This window comes from Telmatherina bonti (genome assembly GCF_933228915.1).
Source record: "Telmatherina bonti genome assembly, chromosome: 21".
NCBI lineage: Eukaryota > Metazoa > Chordata > Actinopteri > Atheriniformes > Telmatherinidae > Telmatherina > Telmatherina bonti.
The window spans coordinates 34373500-34392013 of NC_136630.1; the positions used below are offsets into that span (position 1 = coordinate 34373500).

The following is an 18514-nucleotide window of genomic DNA, read 5'->3' on the forward strand; positions in this document are numbered from 1 at the left end:
TATATGTCATACTTTCTATTTGATTTGGCTAAAAACAGTGCTGTGATTGGGTTTCAATCTGTCAAAGTCCCTCAACTTTCTTATCAATTCATATTGTGTACAATGGACTGAACTTAAAGATATTTATGAAATTTTCTTTTTTAATGCACAACTAAATATTAAGCATGAAAAAAAAAAAAACAAATGTTCTGGAAAATAAAAAGTGCAGTAAAAAGATTTTTGACCCTTTGGATTCATCATTGCGAAAAAGCTGCCTTTTTTTTTATTGTTTGGAAACAATGAATTCCACTTTGTGTTGCCAAGTTTAACAGCTTACATAGAATCTACAGGCAGAGGACCACAGTGACTTGTTCTTCTGTTGTTTTCCAGTGAGCACCACTAATTTCCCTGATTTACATATCCTGTCAATCACACCCAATGGAATCCAATCAGAAAGCAAGTGGAGACGGGCTGGCAGGGACACAGAAGGAGGCGGCGCTGCGGGCACTGACCCAACGGACCGGGTACCAGCTGCAGCAGGTCAGGAGGTGGACTGGACGTAATTTAGACAATGATGGATTTTAATTCTATAGTGGACCCAAAGTACTTTACATTGGATCCATTATTAATTGGTAAGCTATATGTGTAGCTACAACTGTACCTGAAACAGACTAAAGCCAACATGGCCACCAGTGTGTCAACCAAAACACACATTCACGTTTATTCACCGACTGGGAGAGCAGGGTTCCATTTACTGACCTTTTAGGTCACCTTTGGGTCACCAACTGGCGTTGCCTCATGAGCCACTGGCTGATTCAGACATAAGCCTGGAATCACACTGGACGAAGACTGCAACTACACTACAGACATATTATGGAACAAGACTGGAACTGCACTTGAATCAGACTGGAACCTGACTGGAATCATACTGGAACTGAACTGGAATCAGACTGGACTCAGGCTGGACTCAGACTGGACTGAAACTGAACTCTAATCGCTCTGTACTCAGACTGGATACAGACTGGAACTGAACTGGAATCAGAGACAAACTAACTTTACTATATCTCATCTGGTTGATGTTTTAGTTTGTTTCTGGTTGCAGGAGAATGGCCAGCGGCGGTATGGCGGTCCACCACCCGGCTGGGACGGACCTCCACCTGAAAGAGGAAGCGAGATCTTTGTGGGGAAGCTACCCAGGGATCTGTTTGAAGATGAACTGGTTCCACTCTGTGAAAAGGTTTAAAAGGAGGATTCTGTCACCACAGTTTGCTGTATTCCATGTTCTCTCATCTCCTTACCTTCTCTTCTTCCTCACTTCAGTTTGGAAAGATCTATGAGGTGAGGATGATGATGGACTTCAATGGGAACAACAGAGGTTATGCCTTTGTCACCTTTAGCACCAAACAGGAGGCCAAAACAGCCATGAAACAGCTCAACAACTATGAGATCAGGTCAGTATCTGCTATGTAATATCCATGGAGATGTAGTTCTGTCTCCTGCTGAACTGCAAGAAACCCAACTTCAAATTTTAACTTTTAACATCCAGGGACAATAAAAGAAGCTAGCCTTCAGCTAAAATCTTGGGGTGTTTGTTAACATGTTTTCATGAGATGTTTGTTTATATTCTCTTTACCTTCTAACAGCACAGAAACCAAGAATCATTGAACAATAAACTCTACCAACATCCTATAAACGTCCCACTAACCATTCACAACCTGCTAAGACAATCTACTTACTATCTATATACCTTCTACAATCTTGTAAAAAAAAAACAGATTAACAGGTTAGAGTCTTGCTAGCAGTTAATGAACATCAACCATCCAAATTCAACCCAGCAGGCATCAGAACTTCTAACCACACAAAACCGGTAAACACCCCACCACAACTTTAGGGCTACAGACACATCCAGACTCGGTAAACAAGCAACTTCTTAGCAACTATTTTTCTGACTTGTTTTAAAACTGACTTCTTCTCTCAAGGAACGGCCGCCTCCTTGGGGTTTGTGCCAGCGTTGACAACTGTCGTCTGTTTGTGGGCGGAATTCCCAAAACTAAGAAGCGTGATGAGATCCTGACAGAAATGAAGAAGGTCACCGAAGGGGTCATGGATGTTATTGTGTACCCAAGTGCTGCTGACAAGTCCAAGAATCGAGGCTTCGCCTTTGTGGAGTATGAGAGTCACAGATCGGCCGCCATGGCTCGACGCAAACTGCTGCCAGGTGAGAGAACACATTACGGGTTTTTAGTTTTATCCTCATAGTTTCCTCATCAGTGAGACTTTGCATTGACAGACCTTAATCAAACCAATCAGATGAACACCGTAAACATAAAAACTGCTAAATATTTCATTCAAAGAATCTCAATATCTTTCTATGAATTTTTTTACCAAAATAAAAGTGATATTTATAAATATTGACATTTGCAAATTTGCAGGTGTTTGCATTGAATGGTGTTCAGTGCATAAGCCATAATTCTGGTGAAATTTCATCTCACAAAATTCCACTTGTCAGATAGAGATACAAAACATTTTGTTTGGAGCAGATATTTTGGCTCCACTACTGCTGTCCTGATCAGATGACGAAAAAAGTCATCAGCAGGCACCTTTAGTTGAAATTAATTGGTCATGTGACCCCATGTCAAATCTGATAAATGTAAATGTGAAAGTAATGTGGGGATTTTTTTTACGCTTTTCAAACAACCCATTTTATTTTGATTGCACAGGATGCAAAGAAATGAAGGTAACAGCTCTTGTGTCAAAGTAAATAAAAAATAACGTGGTGCAAAAACAATCAAACCATACAACAGTGATAAAATGATGAATCATAATGAAATACATTTAACATTAAGTAGACCAAAAAAAATTTTTTTTACATAGTAGTGGCTCACTGCGTGAGTCACAGCCTGGTTGATGATAAAAGAGCAGACACAATGACTGTAAGGCTGCGTTATCAGCCAGTCACAGCCTAAGTTACTGCGTCATTGTCTAATGTAACTCAAACTTATGGGCCTCATGATAAGATAAGTATTTTATGATGAGAAGCAAGAGAGAAGATGGTGAATTCTTGATGTTTATCTGCTTGAGCTGCTGACTGATCACATCAGTCAGCAGCTCAAGCAGTGGGCCTGTATTTCTTTGAGTCTTTTGATTGCAGAAAGGCTGGACATGAAAGCGTAGGCATAGAAATCGATCTCCTCCTCTTGCAGTCGATCCTCTGAACATGTTACTGGTGTTCTAGATAGAGCATCAATGTCTTTGCAGATTTCAGCCGATCTCAGAGTGGACATGTTTTCCCAAGGTTGCCATTCCAAGAAAACGTTGCACCTCAGAAATGTTGGTAGGCTCTTTCATGACTGCCACAACCATGGTTTGATCCATCTGGTTTTGATCCACCCCCCAGATGAGGACATTCTCAATTTGGCACATAACCCCCTCCAAGCCTTCCAGAATGTGTTGCATGCATTTTTGGAAGTGTTCTGAGGCTGAAGAGAGTCTAAAGTACAGATTATTGTAGCAATAGCAACCAGAGGAAGGCTGTAAGTAGGGATGAATCTTTAGAAAGAGAAATCTGCTGTCAGGTCTGGGGGTGGACACACAGGCTGGACAGGAAGTTAGCGCCAACAGTTCTTTAATGAAAAAAAAGAAACCCAAGGTTCAGGACAAAACAAGGTATCTGGAGAAAAACATCAGAGAAAAGGCCTGGATCGCGAGGTGAGGACACAAAATGATCTGGCAAAGAAACAGAAACAGCCAGGCACCTAAGTACTCACAAGGGAGAGAACACACAGGTGAAACATATGAGGCAATAAGGAAGCTGGGAGGAGGAAATTGTGCACAAGGGAGGGGCAGACAAGGCACCCAGGAACTGGATCCTGACAGTACCCCCCACCCCCCTGCAGGGAGTGCCCCTGGGCGCACAACTCCTCTTGTTGGGTGACGGTGATAGAAGTCCCTGACAAGGGAGTATTCAAGGATCTGGGAGGTGGGCACCCATGATCTCTCCTCTGGGCCGTAGCCCTGCCAGTCCACAAGGTACTGGTATCCTCAGCCCCGCCGACGGACATCCAGGAGGCGACGGATGGTATAGGCTGGTGCACCATCAAGGACGCGTGGAGAAGGGGGCAAAGTAACGGCTGGCTGCAGAGGACTGGTCACATGGGGTTTGAGCTGGGACACGTGGAAGACAAGATGGACACGAAGGGACCTTGGGAGGCGCAGCTTAGCAGTCACAGGGGTTACCATCTTGATGAACTGGAATGGGCCGATGAATCTCAGGGATAGCTTCCTGGATTCAGTTCGCAGCCTGATAGTGAGAGAGCCAGACAAACTGACCCGGGGTGTAGGCAGGAGCGGGGGTTCGGTGACGATCGGCCAGCCTTTTGTTGGTCTTTGATGGGGCCTCCTTTGCCCGGGCCTCCTTCCAGATCTGCCTGCATCGACGGAGTTGGTGTTGGACAGATGGAACAGATGTCTGTGCCTCCTCCTCCGGAAGCAGTGGCGGTTGGTACCCCAGGGAGCACTCAAATGGGGAGAGACCAGAAGCAGAGGAGGTTAGAGAATTGTGGGCTTACTCTACCCAGGGCAGCTCAGAACTCCATGTGGTCTGGCGGCGAGAGCAGATACAGCGGAGTGCAGCCTCCAAGGCCTGGTTCGTCTGCTCCGTCTGCCCGTTGGTTTGCGGTTGGTGTATCCAGAGGAAAGGCTGGCAGAAGAACCAAAAGCAGAGCAGAAGGACTTCCAAAGCTGAGAAACAAACTGGGGTTCCCGGTCAGAGACAATGTTAGTAGGGATACCATGGAGGCGGAAGACATGTTTGACCAGGAGCCTAGCTGTCTCAGCAGCTGTGGGGAACCCACGGAGTGCTACAAAGTGTGCAGCCTTTGAAAACCGGTCTACAATAGTTAGGATTACAGTTTTACCATTGGAGGGGGGTAGCCCGGAGACTAAATCCAAGGCGATGTGGGACCAAGGCTGACCTGGAAGTGGCTGCAACTGGCCCGCAGGAGGCTGGTTGCTCGACTTGCTTCGGGCACAGACGGGGCAGGCGGCTACAAAGTCCTGGGTATCTCCTGTGTAGATCCAGCTTAGTGAAAATCCGGGCTTCCTGTCGGACTTCAAAAGCAGAGTTAATCAAAGGCAGAGGGTACTTTTTCTTAATAGTGATTTCATACGGTCTGTGAGGCGGCAGAGATAGAGCCTTAATCTTATTAAATACCTCAGCCAAATCGTGATACTCTGGAGGAACCGCGGACAGGTCAGGAGAGGGCGGCGTCTCCACCGAGCCAGATGGGACCCCAACAGGAGGCCGGGCGAACTGGAGGCAGGTGGCATGACAGTGGTCACTCCACCCAACAAGACCAGAGCTCCAGTCAATGACAGAGTTGCACTGGGTTAACCAGGAGTGGCCAAACACAATAGGATGTTGGGGGGAGGAAAAAACAAAGAACCGGATGTGCTCATGGTGGTTACCAGAAACAACAACATGAACAGGCTTAATTTAATGGTAGAAACTATCCGACCATTAAGGGAGGTGACTGCAAAGGGGTGATTTAATGCCTCCAGTTTGATGCCTGACTGTTTGACCAAATCGTGGTCTAGCAGGCTTTGTTCAAAACCGGAGTCAATGAGCGCAGGAACAGGAAACCCCTGGTATGCTGGAAAATCTGGGTAAAAGCCATAATGAAACCGTTGAGGGAGTCACAGACTGGAGACTTGCGCTGCCACTCAGCTGTGGCCCAGGCCTCGGCTCGTGAGTGATGATGTAGGCAATTTTGGCTCAGTCCGAAGAGTGGTGCTCCGCCTGGAGTTCAAAGTGAAGATCACATTATGTGAGGAAGGCCCAACAGTCTCCAGAGTCTCCGGAGAACCTCTCAGGCCGAGCCAGCTGAATGAATCCGGCAGCGGGATGGACTGGAACCGGAACAGGTGTGGGTTCTGGTGAGGACGTACCCACCTCTGCGTGTTGGACGGCTGGATGTGGGGACGCTGGCTAGAGATGACCAATCTGCTGGGCCAGGGAACGAATCTCGGCACAGACTGAACAGTTCTGGAAATCCCTGCCTCACTGTCTCTTTACAATTGAGGGTAGCTGTATCAATGCCTAGCTACCAGCTGTAGTGCAATTGTTGCTTGTTAGCTCAGCGAAACTTGACTTATTCTTTAAACTAAAATGTAATCTTTTATGCTTTTATCTTTCCTGGTCAGACCTTCCAGGTCCCAACAGTACTTTTTCAGTTGGTACAAGTTCACTGAACTGTGTTTGTTTTCATACATGTTTGTTGGGACTTCTTTCAATCAGCCACTTTGTAAATTTTAAACACAGTACTGGAGTTGTCGTTTTTATTTCTGTCATCCATGGTTATGAAGACTAACTAGATAGTGATCCCAAAATGCAATGCAATTTCATCCGATGAAGAGTTCTCTGAAATCGCTTCCACCTGAACTTCCTGCATTTTCTAAGACCTGCACACCCTAACAAAATGTCCTTTCTTTTTGCAGTGATTGTATGTGACACTTTGGAAGGACACTGGTGAAACATGTGGATTTTTATGTGTCCACACCTTGTGCTCGGTTTGACATTGCTGAGTCTTTCTTTTTGAGGCATTTTTGTTTGTTTAGGTTTGGTTCCCCCTTGTGGTCTTAGTCATAAACTGTCAATTTAAGTGTTGACAACTTCCCCTTTTGAAATTCATCTTCAGAATTTCTTGTCTGTTGACAATTTCACCTTGTTTTGCTTTTACAAGAGCCTTTTCTAGAGTCAAAGCTTAGTCTAGTTGTAGCTCCTCCAATAAACACTTGTCTCTGAGTCCGTCTCTGACCATCTCATCATGTCGTGGGCTGTAGCCACAATATTCAGCTATACAATGTAGTGCGGTTATAAATCTATCTGCCTACTCACTTATCTTTTGCTACCATTGATTAAACTGAGCTCTTTTGAATAAAACATTCCTCCGAGCCACAAAGTGAGCATCTAGCCTCTGCTGGACTGTATCATACTTATTCACTTGTTCTGGGGTAAAATGTAAATGTTCTCAGCTTCTTCTCCCATGCTGTAAATCAGTGTGTTCACCTGGTTTTTATCACCTTAGGTCTCAAGTACAGACACAATCAGAATCCCTCAAAGTTTTTAACATGGTTCATGTCACAATCAGCCTTGCTTCCTCCTGCTTTGCAGCAAAGCCACACCCCACTTCAGGGCCCTCCCCTGCCACTGCCAACCATTCATCATCCCCTATCAGTGTAGCCTGTATATATGCAGCTTCCACCAGATTGTTATTGCCTTCATGCCTGACCTTCCAGCACTCTTTTCTGAACTGCCTGCCTGCTACCTACCTGATCTGCCCCCGACTACCGTCTTCTGTCTTGCCCTTGTCTTGCCCTTGGAACCTGCACCCCACAGTCTACTGGTTTTCTGTCCTAGAGGACCACCACTTGTGAGTTAGTGGTTTTCGTCTCAGACATTGCTTTTGCTATTTGCCTGCTCAGTTGGCCAAGAGGATATTACTCTGTTTGGCATGCTGGAAACCAGAGTTTAAGTCCAACACTTAACCTACTTCTCCAAGTGGATCTAATGAAGATTGCTAACTTGTCTGGATCTCTTGTGCTGCCTTCAGGTCCATTCTGTGTTCAAAACACTAGGGAACTGTTTTTATCTGACATTATATATGTGGTGCTGCTTTTGGGTCCATTCCCTGCCCTTTACAGTCCAGTGTTCTGCCTTCAACAAAAAACATTTCTGACTCTTTTACTTGATATTGTGCCATTTTGGCAAACTGTGTTTTCGGTGCCTTGTTACCACCTAACTGTGCTTTGCTAGCTGCAAAATGCTAGTTATTTTTAACTTTCCTCAGTCCTTTCATGCTGGTAACTGGCATCCATCACTCATCTCTCCTCGGGAAGCATGTAATCCTACTTCTGACACCATGTTGTATCCTTGTGTAAGGACATAGAAACCTTTGAGAAGGAGAGGGCACATCTATTTTGCCGGAACTATAGTTATTTTATAACTTCCTCCTCCCGAAAACATACCCAGGCAAAGGTTCCTAGCTAGCCTTTTACTATACAGACAACTGCTGCTCGCTGGACATTTTCTCTTTGTCAGACCATTCTCTGCAAACCCTATAGATGGTTGCGCGTGCAAAATCACAGTAAATACTCAGAACAACATTACAAAGAGTACATGCTGACATCTGATTGGCTAGTTAACAGGAAGTTAAATAAAATAGTCATGCGATTTGCTGGTTAGATATCTGTAAACAGGAAGTTGAACCTGATAAAGTGAATACATCTGACCGAGTATCCACCCATCATGATTAGAACTCTACTCACAGGTCGCATCCAGCTGTGGGGACATCCCATTGCAGTGGACTGGGCAGAGCCTGAGGTGGAGGTGGATGAGGATACCATGGCAACAGTCAAGATTCTGTATGTGAGGAACTTGATGCTGCAGACTACGGAGGAAACTATCGAAAAGGAGTTTAATAGCCTGAAGCCAGGTACTGCAGTACCATACCACAATGCTTGTGAAGGTTCTCATGGCCAACTGTCCTTAAATGCACAAGTTTACCAAGTTACACTATTCACAAAAAGTTAGGGATATTCAGCTTTTGGGTGAAATTTCACAACAAGCCTAAAATGCATTCAAACCTGTACAGGTGAACTTAATGTGATCTTTTCTAAGCTTTTAAATGCACATGTCCAACTGTTAAATGCTTCAATAAATTTTGCACAAGTTGCTGTTCTCTAACAAGGAGCTTAACGGCAAAAATCACGGCAGGTGTTTGATCCTTGAATTGACCAATAAATGTCCTGGTTCAATTAGAGCTGGTGTTTAAACAGTTGTCCTCATCATGCTGTTCACATTTTGACATCATGAGACCAAGACGACACCTAACAATGGAACAACAGTCCCTTGCCATTGCCATGCTTCAAACAGGACGTTCTCAGACAGAAGTGGCCACTGAGCTTGGAGTGTCACAGAGTGTCATCAGCAGGTTGCAACAGAGATATGGAGAGACTGGAAGAGTCACAGAAAGGCCTAGAAGTGGACGTCCTTTGGCCACATCCCGTGCTGATGACCGCTACATTGTGAACACTGCCCTGAGAAACCGGATGATGAATGCCACTCAACTCCAGGCACGTTTAAGAGAGGTGAGAGGCACCCAAGTGTCACGTCAGACCATTCCAAACCGTTTCCATCAGCGTGGTCTGCGTGCTAGACGACCTGCACGGGTACCTGACCACACCGCCAGGCACAGGCATCATCGTCTTGCATGGGCCAGGGAGCATTTACGCTGGACGAGGAACCAGTGGGCCTCAGTGCTGTTCTCTGATGAAAGTCGATTCACACTGAGCAGAAATGATGGCCGGCAACCATGTTGGAGACGTCAGGGAGAGCGCTATGCATCAGCCACTGTTGTCACCAGGCCAGCTTTTGGTGGTGGCGGTGTTACAGTGTGGGCAGGGGTGTCCACTTGGTACAGAACTGCCCTACACTTTGTGAATGGTACAGCGACAAGCCCATACTACCTGAATAACATCATTAATCCAGTGATTGTGCCCCTACATGAACAGCACAGGCCTAATTTCATCTTCATGGACGACAATGCTCCTGCTCATCGAGGCCGCATCATCAGGGAACGGCTGTTGGAGACTGGTGGACCTCAAATGGAACGGCCTGCACTCTCTCCAGACCTGAATCCCATTGAAAACCTGTGGGATCAGCTGAGCCGTCGTGTAGAGGCTCGAGACCCTGCACCCCAGAACCTCAATGACCTGAGGGCTGCCCTTCAAGAAGAGTGGGATGCCATGCCTCAGCAGGCAATAAGTTGCCTTGTGAACAGCATGAGACGTCGTTGTCAAGCTGTAATTGATGCTCAAGGGCACATGACCAGATATTGAGACGTTCACATTTTTTGTTGTGGTGTAACTACCATTGTTGTTACCTTTTGTGTTGGATGAATTTTTTGAGATGAGGAAATCAGTAGTGCATCCTTCTACTTAAATGTCTTACTTTTATGATATTATATCACTGTAGCATGAACATATTGCATTTTCCATCAATTTCACCTGAAAGCCAAATATCCCTAACTTTTTGTGAGTAGTGTATGCTTAATGAGGAGTGTTTTTCTGATAGTTTGCAGAAAGATGAGGTTGTAAGTCTGTTAATGAAATTAAATGAAAAATGATGGAGAGGATGGTAAAGGTCCTGTACAGTTTTTTTTACAACAGACATTAAACACATCTTTAATTTTTCTGTTTTATCTTTACCAAATGAAGACACTCCAAAGCAGTAATATCTTCTCATCAGGGTTTAGTCAAGCTGCAGTTTACGGTTTTCTGAGATTAAAAACATTTCTTTTCATGAAGGTCTTATTGGGTTAACTGGTTTTTGTGTTGCAGGTGCAGTGGAGCGGGTGAAGAAGATCAGAGACTATGCCTTTGTGCACTTCACTCAGAGAGAGGATGCTATTAATGCCATGAAGGCGCTCAACGGGAAGGTCAGCAGTCGTGTTGTTAACCTGGAACAACCACAATGACCAACACTGACAAACAATACATTGTATAAACCAGGATGTCAGACTCATGTAGTCCATCTTCCACATTCATCTCCAACTGGTCTCCAGCAGCTTAGACAGTAAGATAACAGCAGAATAAATTATAACAGAAACCCCGCATTCACATGGACCAGCTTTCGGTCAGGACAGATTACTGGGGCAGGTGATGATCTGCAGAATGAAAGGCTGACGCTAGTCCTGTTCTCCAGCTCATGACCAGGTAGATGGACAGGTGTGTCTGACTGTGACAAGACACGTTAGTTTTTTGTTTGATCAGCAGGAGCTGAGTTGGCATTGTCAGGAGGAAAAGTTGATGATGATTCTCTGCAGGTGTGTTTGATAACAGTTGATATTATAGTTGTTATTTTCGTTATTCATTTATTTCTTTATTTATTTATTTTGTTTTGCATATTGTCACTGTTCAACTTATATCTTGTTGTATTGCAGTCCTGTAGTAGTTTATATTGTTTTGCGAATACTGTAACTTTAGCAGCTTAGACACGCCTTTCTTTTCTCTCTCTCTTTTCCTTCTCTCCCTTCAACTTCTTCTTTCCTTTTCCCCTGCCATGTCCAGCACGGCCATATCAAGACTGATGATGATTACAATAAAAATAATAATAATAATAAAAATATTCAGATTATCAAGGGCAGCTATATACATGACATGTCTCCCTTGACAGAGCAAATCTGTCTGGCAAAAATATGGCACACAGATTGTTGTTCTGTCTGCTGAGATGCTGGACAGGACAGGTTAAAAAAAAAAAAGAAAAGGAAAAGTTGATGATCTTTGTTTAAATCGTGGGGGCCTCTCACCAGGTCATCATTGTAAGTGAGAAGTTGTTCTCAACTGATTTTACCTGGTTAAATAAAGGTTAAAATTAAAAGAAAATAAAAAAGATGATTTTCTATCATAACTAATCTCTGGAGATATTGGGGTGATTATTATATCAATCTGGAGCAGGTTTACATCGTCTGAATTACCAGCAACAGAATTCCTGGTTTTCTGTCTCCCTGCAGACGACAGATTTCATTTCCTTTTTAAGCATCATTTTCCTCCATGCTGCAGGTGGTGGATGGCTCTCCCATTGAGGTGACTCTGGCCAAGCCGGTGGACAAGGACAGCTATGTTCGATACACCAGAGGGACAGGAGGAAGAGGGGGCTCTTTGCTGCAGACGGACTATAGCGCCTACACCCTGGGACAGGTAGGAAAACAAACACATCATCAGCCTCATAACAGACCAGGCAGAGCCATTTTTCAGCTCATTCATAGCAGGAGCAGCACCATAACACAGCTCGTTCCCAGTTAGGTGGAAGATCAGCAGCAGCAGGAGTCTTAGTATGAAGACAAAGACTGTCCATGACCTGACTCATCATGTGGAGCAGCAGTTATCAGCTAAAACCCTAAGAACCTTCTTGATTCTTTTTCTTCTTCATTTGAGGAAGGATATCATCCATCCATCTGTCTGTCAGTCTATCTGTCCATCCATCCATCCATCCATCCATTCATTCATGTACCCATCTATTCCTTTATCCATCCATCCATATGTCAACCTATCCATCCATCATTTATCCAACCATCTATCTATTTATAAATCCTTCCATCTGTCTATCTGTTCATCATCCATCCATTTCCCACTTAATCAAGTTCAGTCTCAGTGGGCTAACGAGTCTATTCCAGGGCATACCTCCTTCCCAAACCAGCTGCAAACGGATGGACAGGAGTTTTGTGATCCAACCGAGTCCAATCCAGAAGAGGATTTAGTCGCTAAGAGGGTTGAAGAAGCACAAACTTTGACCAGAAAAAGAATAGCCACCATAAACAGCTCACTTTCCTTCTCCTCTTTCTCCTCCTTCTTTTCCTCCCTTTCCACCGCTTGTTCCTCTTCCTTCTGCAGGTATACGATCCTTCAGCAGCGTACATAGGAGCTCCAGTGTTCTATGCACCCCAGGCCTATGCTGCCATCCCAGGACAGTTCCGCTTCCCTGCAGCCAAAACTCCGGTTGGAGGTCGAGGATTAATCAGGACGCCGTCGGTTAGAGGTGAGGACAGATTATCACACCTGGATATTCTGAACCTGTCCATCCTGATAAAAGGAGATTTATAGACTGCTGTCCAGTAAAACCCCCAGAACTCCAAATCATACAGAATCAAAGTCTGAGGATTCAGAGGGGTTTGGTGGGACAACAGATGACATTTCTGATTGTGAACAGATGTTTGTGAAGCTCCGGCCTCTCAGCACAGTGTTTAATCACAGCATAGCTGCAGACGCAGATACCACAAAGCTGGAACAGAAAAAACCTTAACCTTCACCTGACCTGCTGCCTTAGAAACACTACTAGGACAAAATTAGACAAGGTGGGACAAGTGAGACAGGTTGACTAGATGGGACAGGTGGGGCTTCAGAAACCTCTATGAATCACTCAAATATAAAATGTGTAGAAATCTGAATATTTTCATTAATGAAGAATCTATGAAGATTTATTGAATCAGCAGTTTTACTGTAAAATCAGTTCAAAGCAGACAGAAAAACCACCCGTTACCATGGTTACCACTCTGATTGGATAATTGTGTGACTGTGATTCTATCTCTGGGCTGATTTCTGGTGATTTGATTGATTGATTTCACTGCCTTTTCGGTCTCCTGTAGAAATTTACATGACTGTACCTGTAGGGGCTGCGGGGGTGCGGGGACTGGGTGGGCGGGGCTACCTGGCCTATGCTGCAGGGGGAGGAGCCATAGGGCGTGGTGGCAGCGCCTCCTTCAGTCTGAAGGCGGACAAGCAGGCGGAGGAGAAGCTGTTCGACCTGCTGCCGGGAATGGAGCTGACCCCCATGAACCCAGCTGCCATGAACCTGAAGGCAGCTGGCATCAAACCAGCAACACAGGTAACAGGACACACTTCAGAAGAGAACACCTGTTGCTGCTTTAGCTTCACATGAGGCAAACACGGGTTCTGGACAGAAACTAGACAGACCAGATGAGACATCGGATATTTCTCAATTCAGGTTCTGCACACTTCCAAGGACGGATTTGTCGGCTGCAAACGTCTCCTTCCAGTCCACCCTTCAAATGCGCACTTCGTTTGGCTCCAGATTGGCTTAAAACGAAGGATACAAGAGATGCATCCTATCCCAGAATTCATTGCGTTCCTGATATAAAATAATGAGCAGCAGAGGTACCACCACACCGGCACTCTGCTGCTCATTATTTTATATCAGGAATGCAATGAATTCTGGGATAGGGTGCAAAGGATACATCTCTTGTTTCCTTTGTTTTAATCTAATCTGGAGCCAAACGAAGTGCGCATTTGAAGGGTGGACTGGAAGGAGCATCTGAATTGGGAAAGCACTTGGCGCGCCACAATGATGCATGCAGCTGACAAATCCACACTTGGAAGTGTGCAGAACCTGAATCGAGAAACACCCATTCTCTGTAAAATGGAGTAAGCTGGATTTCTTCCTCTTTCTTCCTGCTCTCTGGTTGCTCTGATGATTGCCCCCTAGTGAGCAGCTGTGACTGTGTGATGTTGTCCATGTGTTTTGATCCACTTCACTCAACTTTAAAGTGAAACCAAACTAAATATCTGGTCCTGTAGGAACCCCACGACGATGACCCCCATAAACCTGGATTATTCTGCAGGATTAAATCAGATCACAAACCCCTGACTTATTAGTTATTATTTTACTTCTTATATGTGAGACAAGAGGAGCTTTACTCCATGTTTAACTAAACATCTTATTAATTCTGTAAAATACAGCAAAGACGTTTTCAGCTCAATTCAGTGTGTTTATTTCTCAAATTTATTATTATTATTATTATTATTATTATTATCTTTATTTTGTGTGTATTTTTAGCTTTCTGGTTGTGTTGCTGGTGGGTGGTTGATTGCATGATGAACCATCCATCTGCTTCATGCTTCCACCAGTTATTGAAATAAAGGTGGTGTTTCTACAGGTTCTGGAGGAGCTGTGTCAGAAGAATAACTGGGGTCAGCCTGTTTATCAACTCCACTCGGCCATCAGTCCAGACCAGAGACAACTCTTCCTCTACAAGATTACTATTCCAGCTCTGGCCACTCAGTATCCTAGCGTGTAAGCCATGCTTCTGCTGCTTTAACTACATATCCTGATGAGAAAAACCTTCCAAATGAGAGAGGTTTATTTCAATTTCATGACTGTCACTTCAGCTGAAACACGTAATAAATATATGGTTATGAAGTAAGCTTTAGGTCGTTGGTGGTAAAACATCTTATAATTGAACTGTTTATCTGGTTTGTATTGAGGGTTGTGCATTTCTCTGCAGGCATCCCTTCACTCCGACTAAACTATGTGCAGCTGTAGACGAAGCCAAAGTGCATGCAGCCGAACACACCCTACAGACCCTTGGCCTACAAACAGAAAGCGCTGCTGACGCCAGCTGTGCTACTGCAGCCACTGTGGCTTCAGTAGCCTTCCCAGGTATGTGAAGGTCCGTACCTAAAGCCCACCAAAACCCACTAACTCACCTAACTACTAACAGCCCAGAGAGCAAAACATGTTTGGCCCAAACTTGGCCTTGATTCAAGAGGGAGGTTCGTAATGTAGAACCTTTTGTCTCAGCAGAAGGAGTTCAGATGGATTCAAAAGATCTGGAGGCCATTTAGACCTTAAAAGAACAAATTCCTGGTACTGGTGGTGAGATTCGCGGTTTCCTTTGCTATTATCGAACTTACCTCCAAGACTTCTTGAGGATTGTAAAACCTATATAGAAGCTTTTGAAAGCAAAAAACACTCCTAATGGAGCCCATCCACCCAGGAAAAGAAAAGGCAATCTAACACCCTCTCCTCCTTCCCTCCAGCGCTCTGTGTCGCCGGCATACTAATCACTGGTCTGCAACCTGACTGGCTCATTATCCTCACCTGTTTACAGCCCTATTTCGGTCTGTTTAAGCCTGACTGGGACTCATGCAGACACACAGATGATGTGTGGTTGGAGGAACGCCCCCCTCCTCAGGGCCACTCAGTCCCGGTGCCAGCTCTCCATCCCTTGGGTAGGGTCACTGTGGGAGCAGCAGCATCCAAATTAAGACGGCAGGTGGAGGTACTCATCCAGTGTCTAACCACATCAATCTATCCCAATGGCTACCCCGCTTCCTCTGACATTTCAGACCAGACAAGCAACCTCTATGATCCAAGCTTACTTCGTCAGCCTCACTGTGGCTTCCTTCTTATGATTAAGAGCACTTGGAATTGGCTGGATCGGTATGGATCGGTACGATGTCTGCAGTAATGCGGACTCTGCGCCGGTCTGTTGTGGGAAAGAAGGAGCTGAGCCAGAAGGCGAAGCTCTCCATTTACCAGTCCTCTCAACGGAAGTTGAGGGAGGAAAATATGAGAGATGTTTAGGGAGGGAATGAAGGTTGCAGTAGTGGAGTAACTGGTGCAGATTTAGAGAGAGCAACTGAGTTCAACCATTTTTAATAGGTTTATCTTTAGTACTGCTGTACCCTCTTTCTCTGTCCCAACATCATCTGGACCAAATCATCAGTCCCCCTCCCCTCTCCCAGTACCCAACCTACCCTCTTCATCAACAGGATGTTCATCCTCCACCCTGGACCCACTTTTTCCTCATATTACTCCACAACAGGTGAGCGGAGTGCTAAAGAATCTAAATGTGAGACAATCCAGACAACTGGACGTCCTCGGTCCTTACATCACATCTCATGAAATCCTTGGAGACAATAGTACTGCAACTACTGAAGGTGCAGGTCCAGCTTGTCCAAGATCCTCTACACTGGACTCTCTCCCACCAGGATGAGGGAGGATTCTTTAACTGATTTTTCCAATGCTTTTAATACTATTCAGCCTCCCTTACTGTGGGAAAACTGACCAGCATGGAAGTAAAACCATACCTAGTCTCCTGGATAATCAACTGCCTAACAAACAGACCTCAGTTTGTTAAGATTAGTAACACAATGTCCAGCACCCTGATCAGCAGCACGAAGCCCCACAGGGGAGCGTGTTGTCACCTGCTCTCTTCACCCTATATACTACTGACTTCCGGTACAACTCTGATCTTTGTCACATGCAGAAATACCCAGGCGACACTGCTATTATTGCATGTATCAGAGGAAATAAGGAGGGGGAGGAGAGGAAACTGATGAGTGACTTCACAGAGTGGTGTGAGAGAAACCAAGTGCAGCTCAACACTTCCAAAACCAAAGAGTTGGTCCTGGCCTTCTGAAAACAGCAGCCTTCTCCACAACCTGTCTGCATTGGTGGTGTTGATATACAAACAGTCACATCCTACAAATACCTGGGTCTCATCTTGGACAATAAGCTGGACTGGTCTCAAAACACTGACTACCTCTACAGGAAGGTCCAAATGAGGCTCTACTTTCTATGGAGACTGACATCTTTTATCTTCTGCAACATGCTGTTGCACATGTTCTAACAGTCGATGGTCGCCTGCATGTTCTTTTATGCTGCAGGAGGAGCCTTAACCGTCCGAATAAGTTAATCAAAAAGGCAGGATCGGTTGTGGGACTAAAGCTGGAAACCTTGGAGGCAGGGACAGAACAAAAAATACTGACCAAGATTCATTCCATCATAGACTATACTACACATCCTCTGTCCTCCTACAGAGCAGGAGTACAGTCAGCAACAGGCTGCTATCGGTCTGATGTACCACAGACAGACAGAGGAAATTCTCCCTCCCGCCTGCTATCAGACTGTACAACACTCTGCAGGGGCGTGGAGAGGGAGGGGGGCAGAGGTGGAGTGGACATTAGATTGTCAGGCGGAGGAACGGGTGGTGGAGCTTTTATGTCTGAAATACGTTAAGAGCAGACTGATGATGATGATTATTACGTTGTTTATTATTATCCATATCTATCTATCTATCTAGTTCATTTAGATCCATACAGATGATCAGTACATGTAGATCTATACGCATGGCCACATTTGGCACACATTAAAATTTGCACAAGGAAGGAGGCCGGTAATAGAACCAACTCAACAACCAATCCGGCCAACCCAACGCTTATCCATGCTGTAACTGAGCTGAATGTTGCCCAGATTTGGACCAAAAGTGTCTGCTGTCTGGGATAAGACATGCTGAAGGCTGAGATTAAAAACAAATCAAACCATATTAAGGATGGTTTCAGTCTTTGCTGGTTCTTCAATTTAAGGTTTGGCGCATGTGGTGTCTCTGTGCAGGTTACACTTTGGCGAACCCGGCATCCTCAGCGGTGGCCTCCCAGCTGAAACAGGCCATCTCTTTAGGTCAGGACCTGACCGCCTACACCACCTACGAGGGCTACCCTGCGTTTGCTATGGCAACACGCCACACTGATGGTTACGGAGTCTTCTAGAAGTCTGGCTTCCAGAGGCTGCATTCACACTACAATTCTTTCTTCTTTCTGCTGCTGGGCTCACCAATCATCCAGAAACAAACCTGTCACATGACCCAGTTCCATCTTTCTGCTCTTCATCCAATCAGAATTGTGAGCTCGTCCACCAGTTTGTGATCAGCTGTAATTAATGATCCGTTTCTTCTCTCATGCTAGTGCTTCTCACATTTGGTTTTTAAGCCTGACTTCTGATCTCAGAGAAACATGGATTTATTGGGGGTTTTTTGTTTTGTTTTGTTTTTTTGCGTGTCAGATAGATGGCATGACTTAGTATACTGTGTCATCTTAAAAATATGACTTTAATCCTCATTGTGTCAGGAAATGTGAAAGTTTTATAGACAGAAAAGCCTCTGAAACATCTAGGAGCTCAAGGCAACTGAAAAAGAGGGAGGACCCTGAAGGAGAGGGACGGGCCTTCTGTTTTAGCGTCTCCCTGTATAACATTACTTTTCTCCAATTTTATCAAACTAACTCTCTGTAGGTAAGAGCCATACCAAAGCTTTTCCATGCAAAGCTGTTATTTTGTGCTCATTTTCCATCTGTATCAGGACTATGTGCACCTTGTTTGTGCATTAATATATTTATTACA

General features: G+C 44.9%; 1 protein-coding gene across 3 annotated transcripts; it reads left to right on the top strand.

Annotated features, from left to right (window-relative positions):
- Positions 1-417: 417 nt before the first annotated feature.
- On the top strand, positions 418-17886 carry a1cf (apobec1 complementation factor; the record flags this gene model as incomplete). 3 transcript variants are annotated; one of them, XM_079260871.1, is made up of 12 exons in its annotated part: positions 418-519; positions 1082-1216; positions 1300-1430; positions 1959-2197; positions 8307-8471; positions 10378-10475; positions 11599-11736; positions 12430-12574; positions 13182-13420; positions 14490-14626; positions 14838-14996; positions 17718-17886. In XM_079260871.1, 12 exons carry the CDS (start codon positions 418-420, stop codon positions 17884-17886), a joined length of 1857 nt encoding a protein of 618 aa, XP_079116997.1. The 3 variants fall into 3 exon arrangements, with proteins under 3 accessions (XP_079116997.1, XP_079116998.1, XP_079116999.1); XM_079260872.1 differs by having other exon boundaries at positions 14838-14992; positions 17732-17886; XM_079260873.1 differs by having other exon boundaries at positions 13206-13420; positions 14838-14992; positions 17732-17886.
- Between the last annotated feature and the right edge of the window lie 628 nt (positions 17887-18514).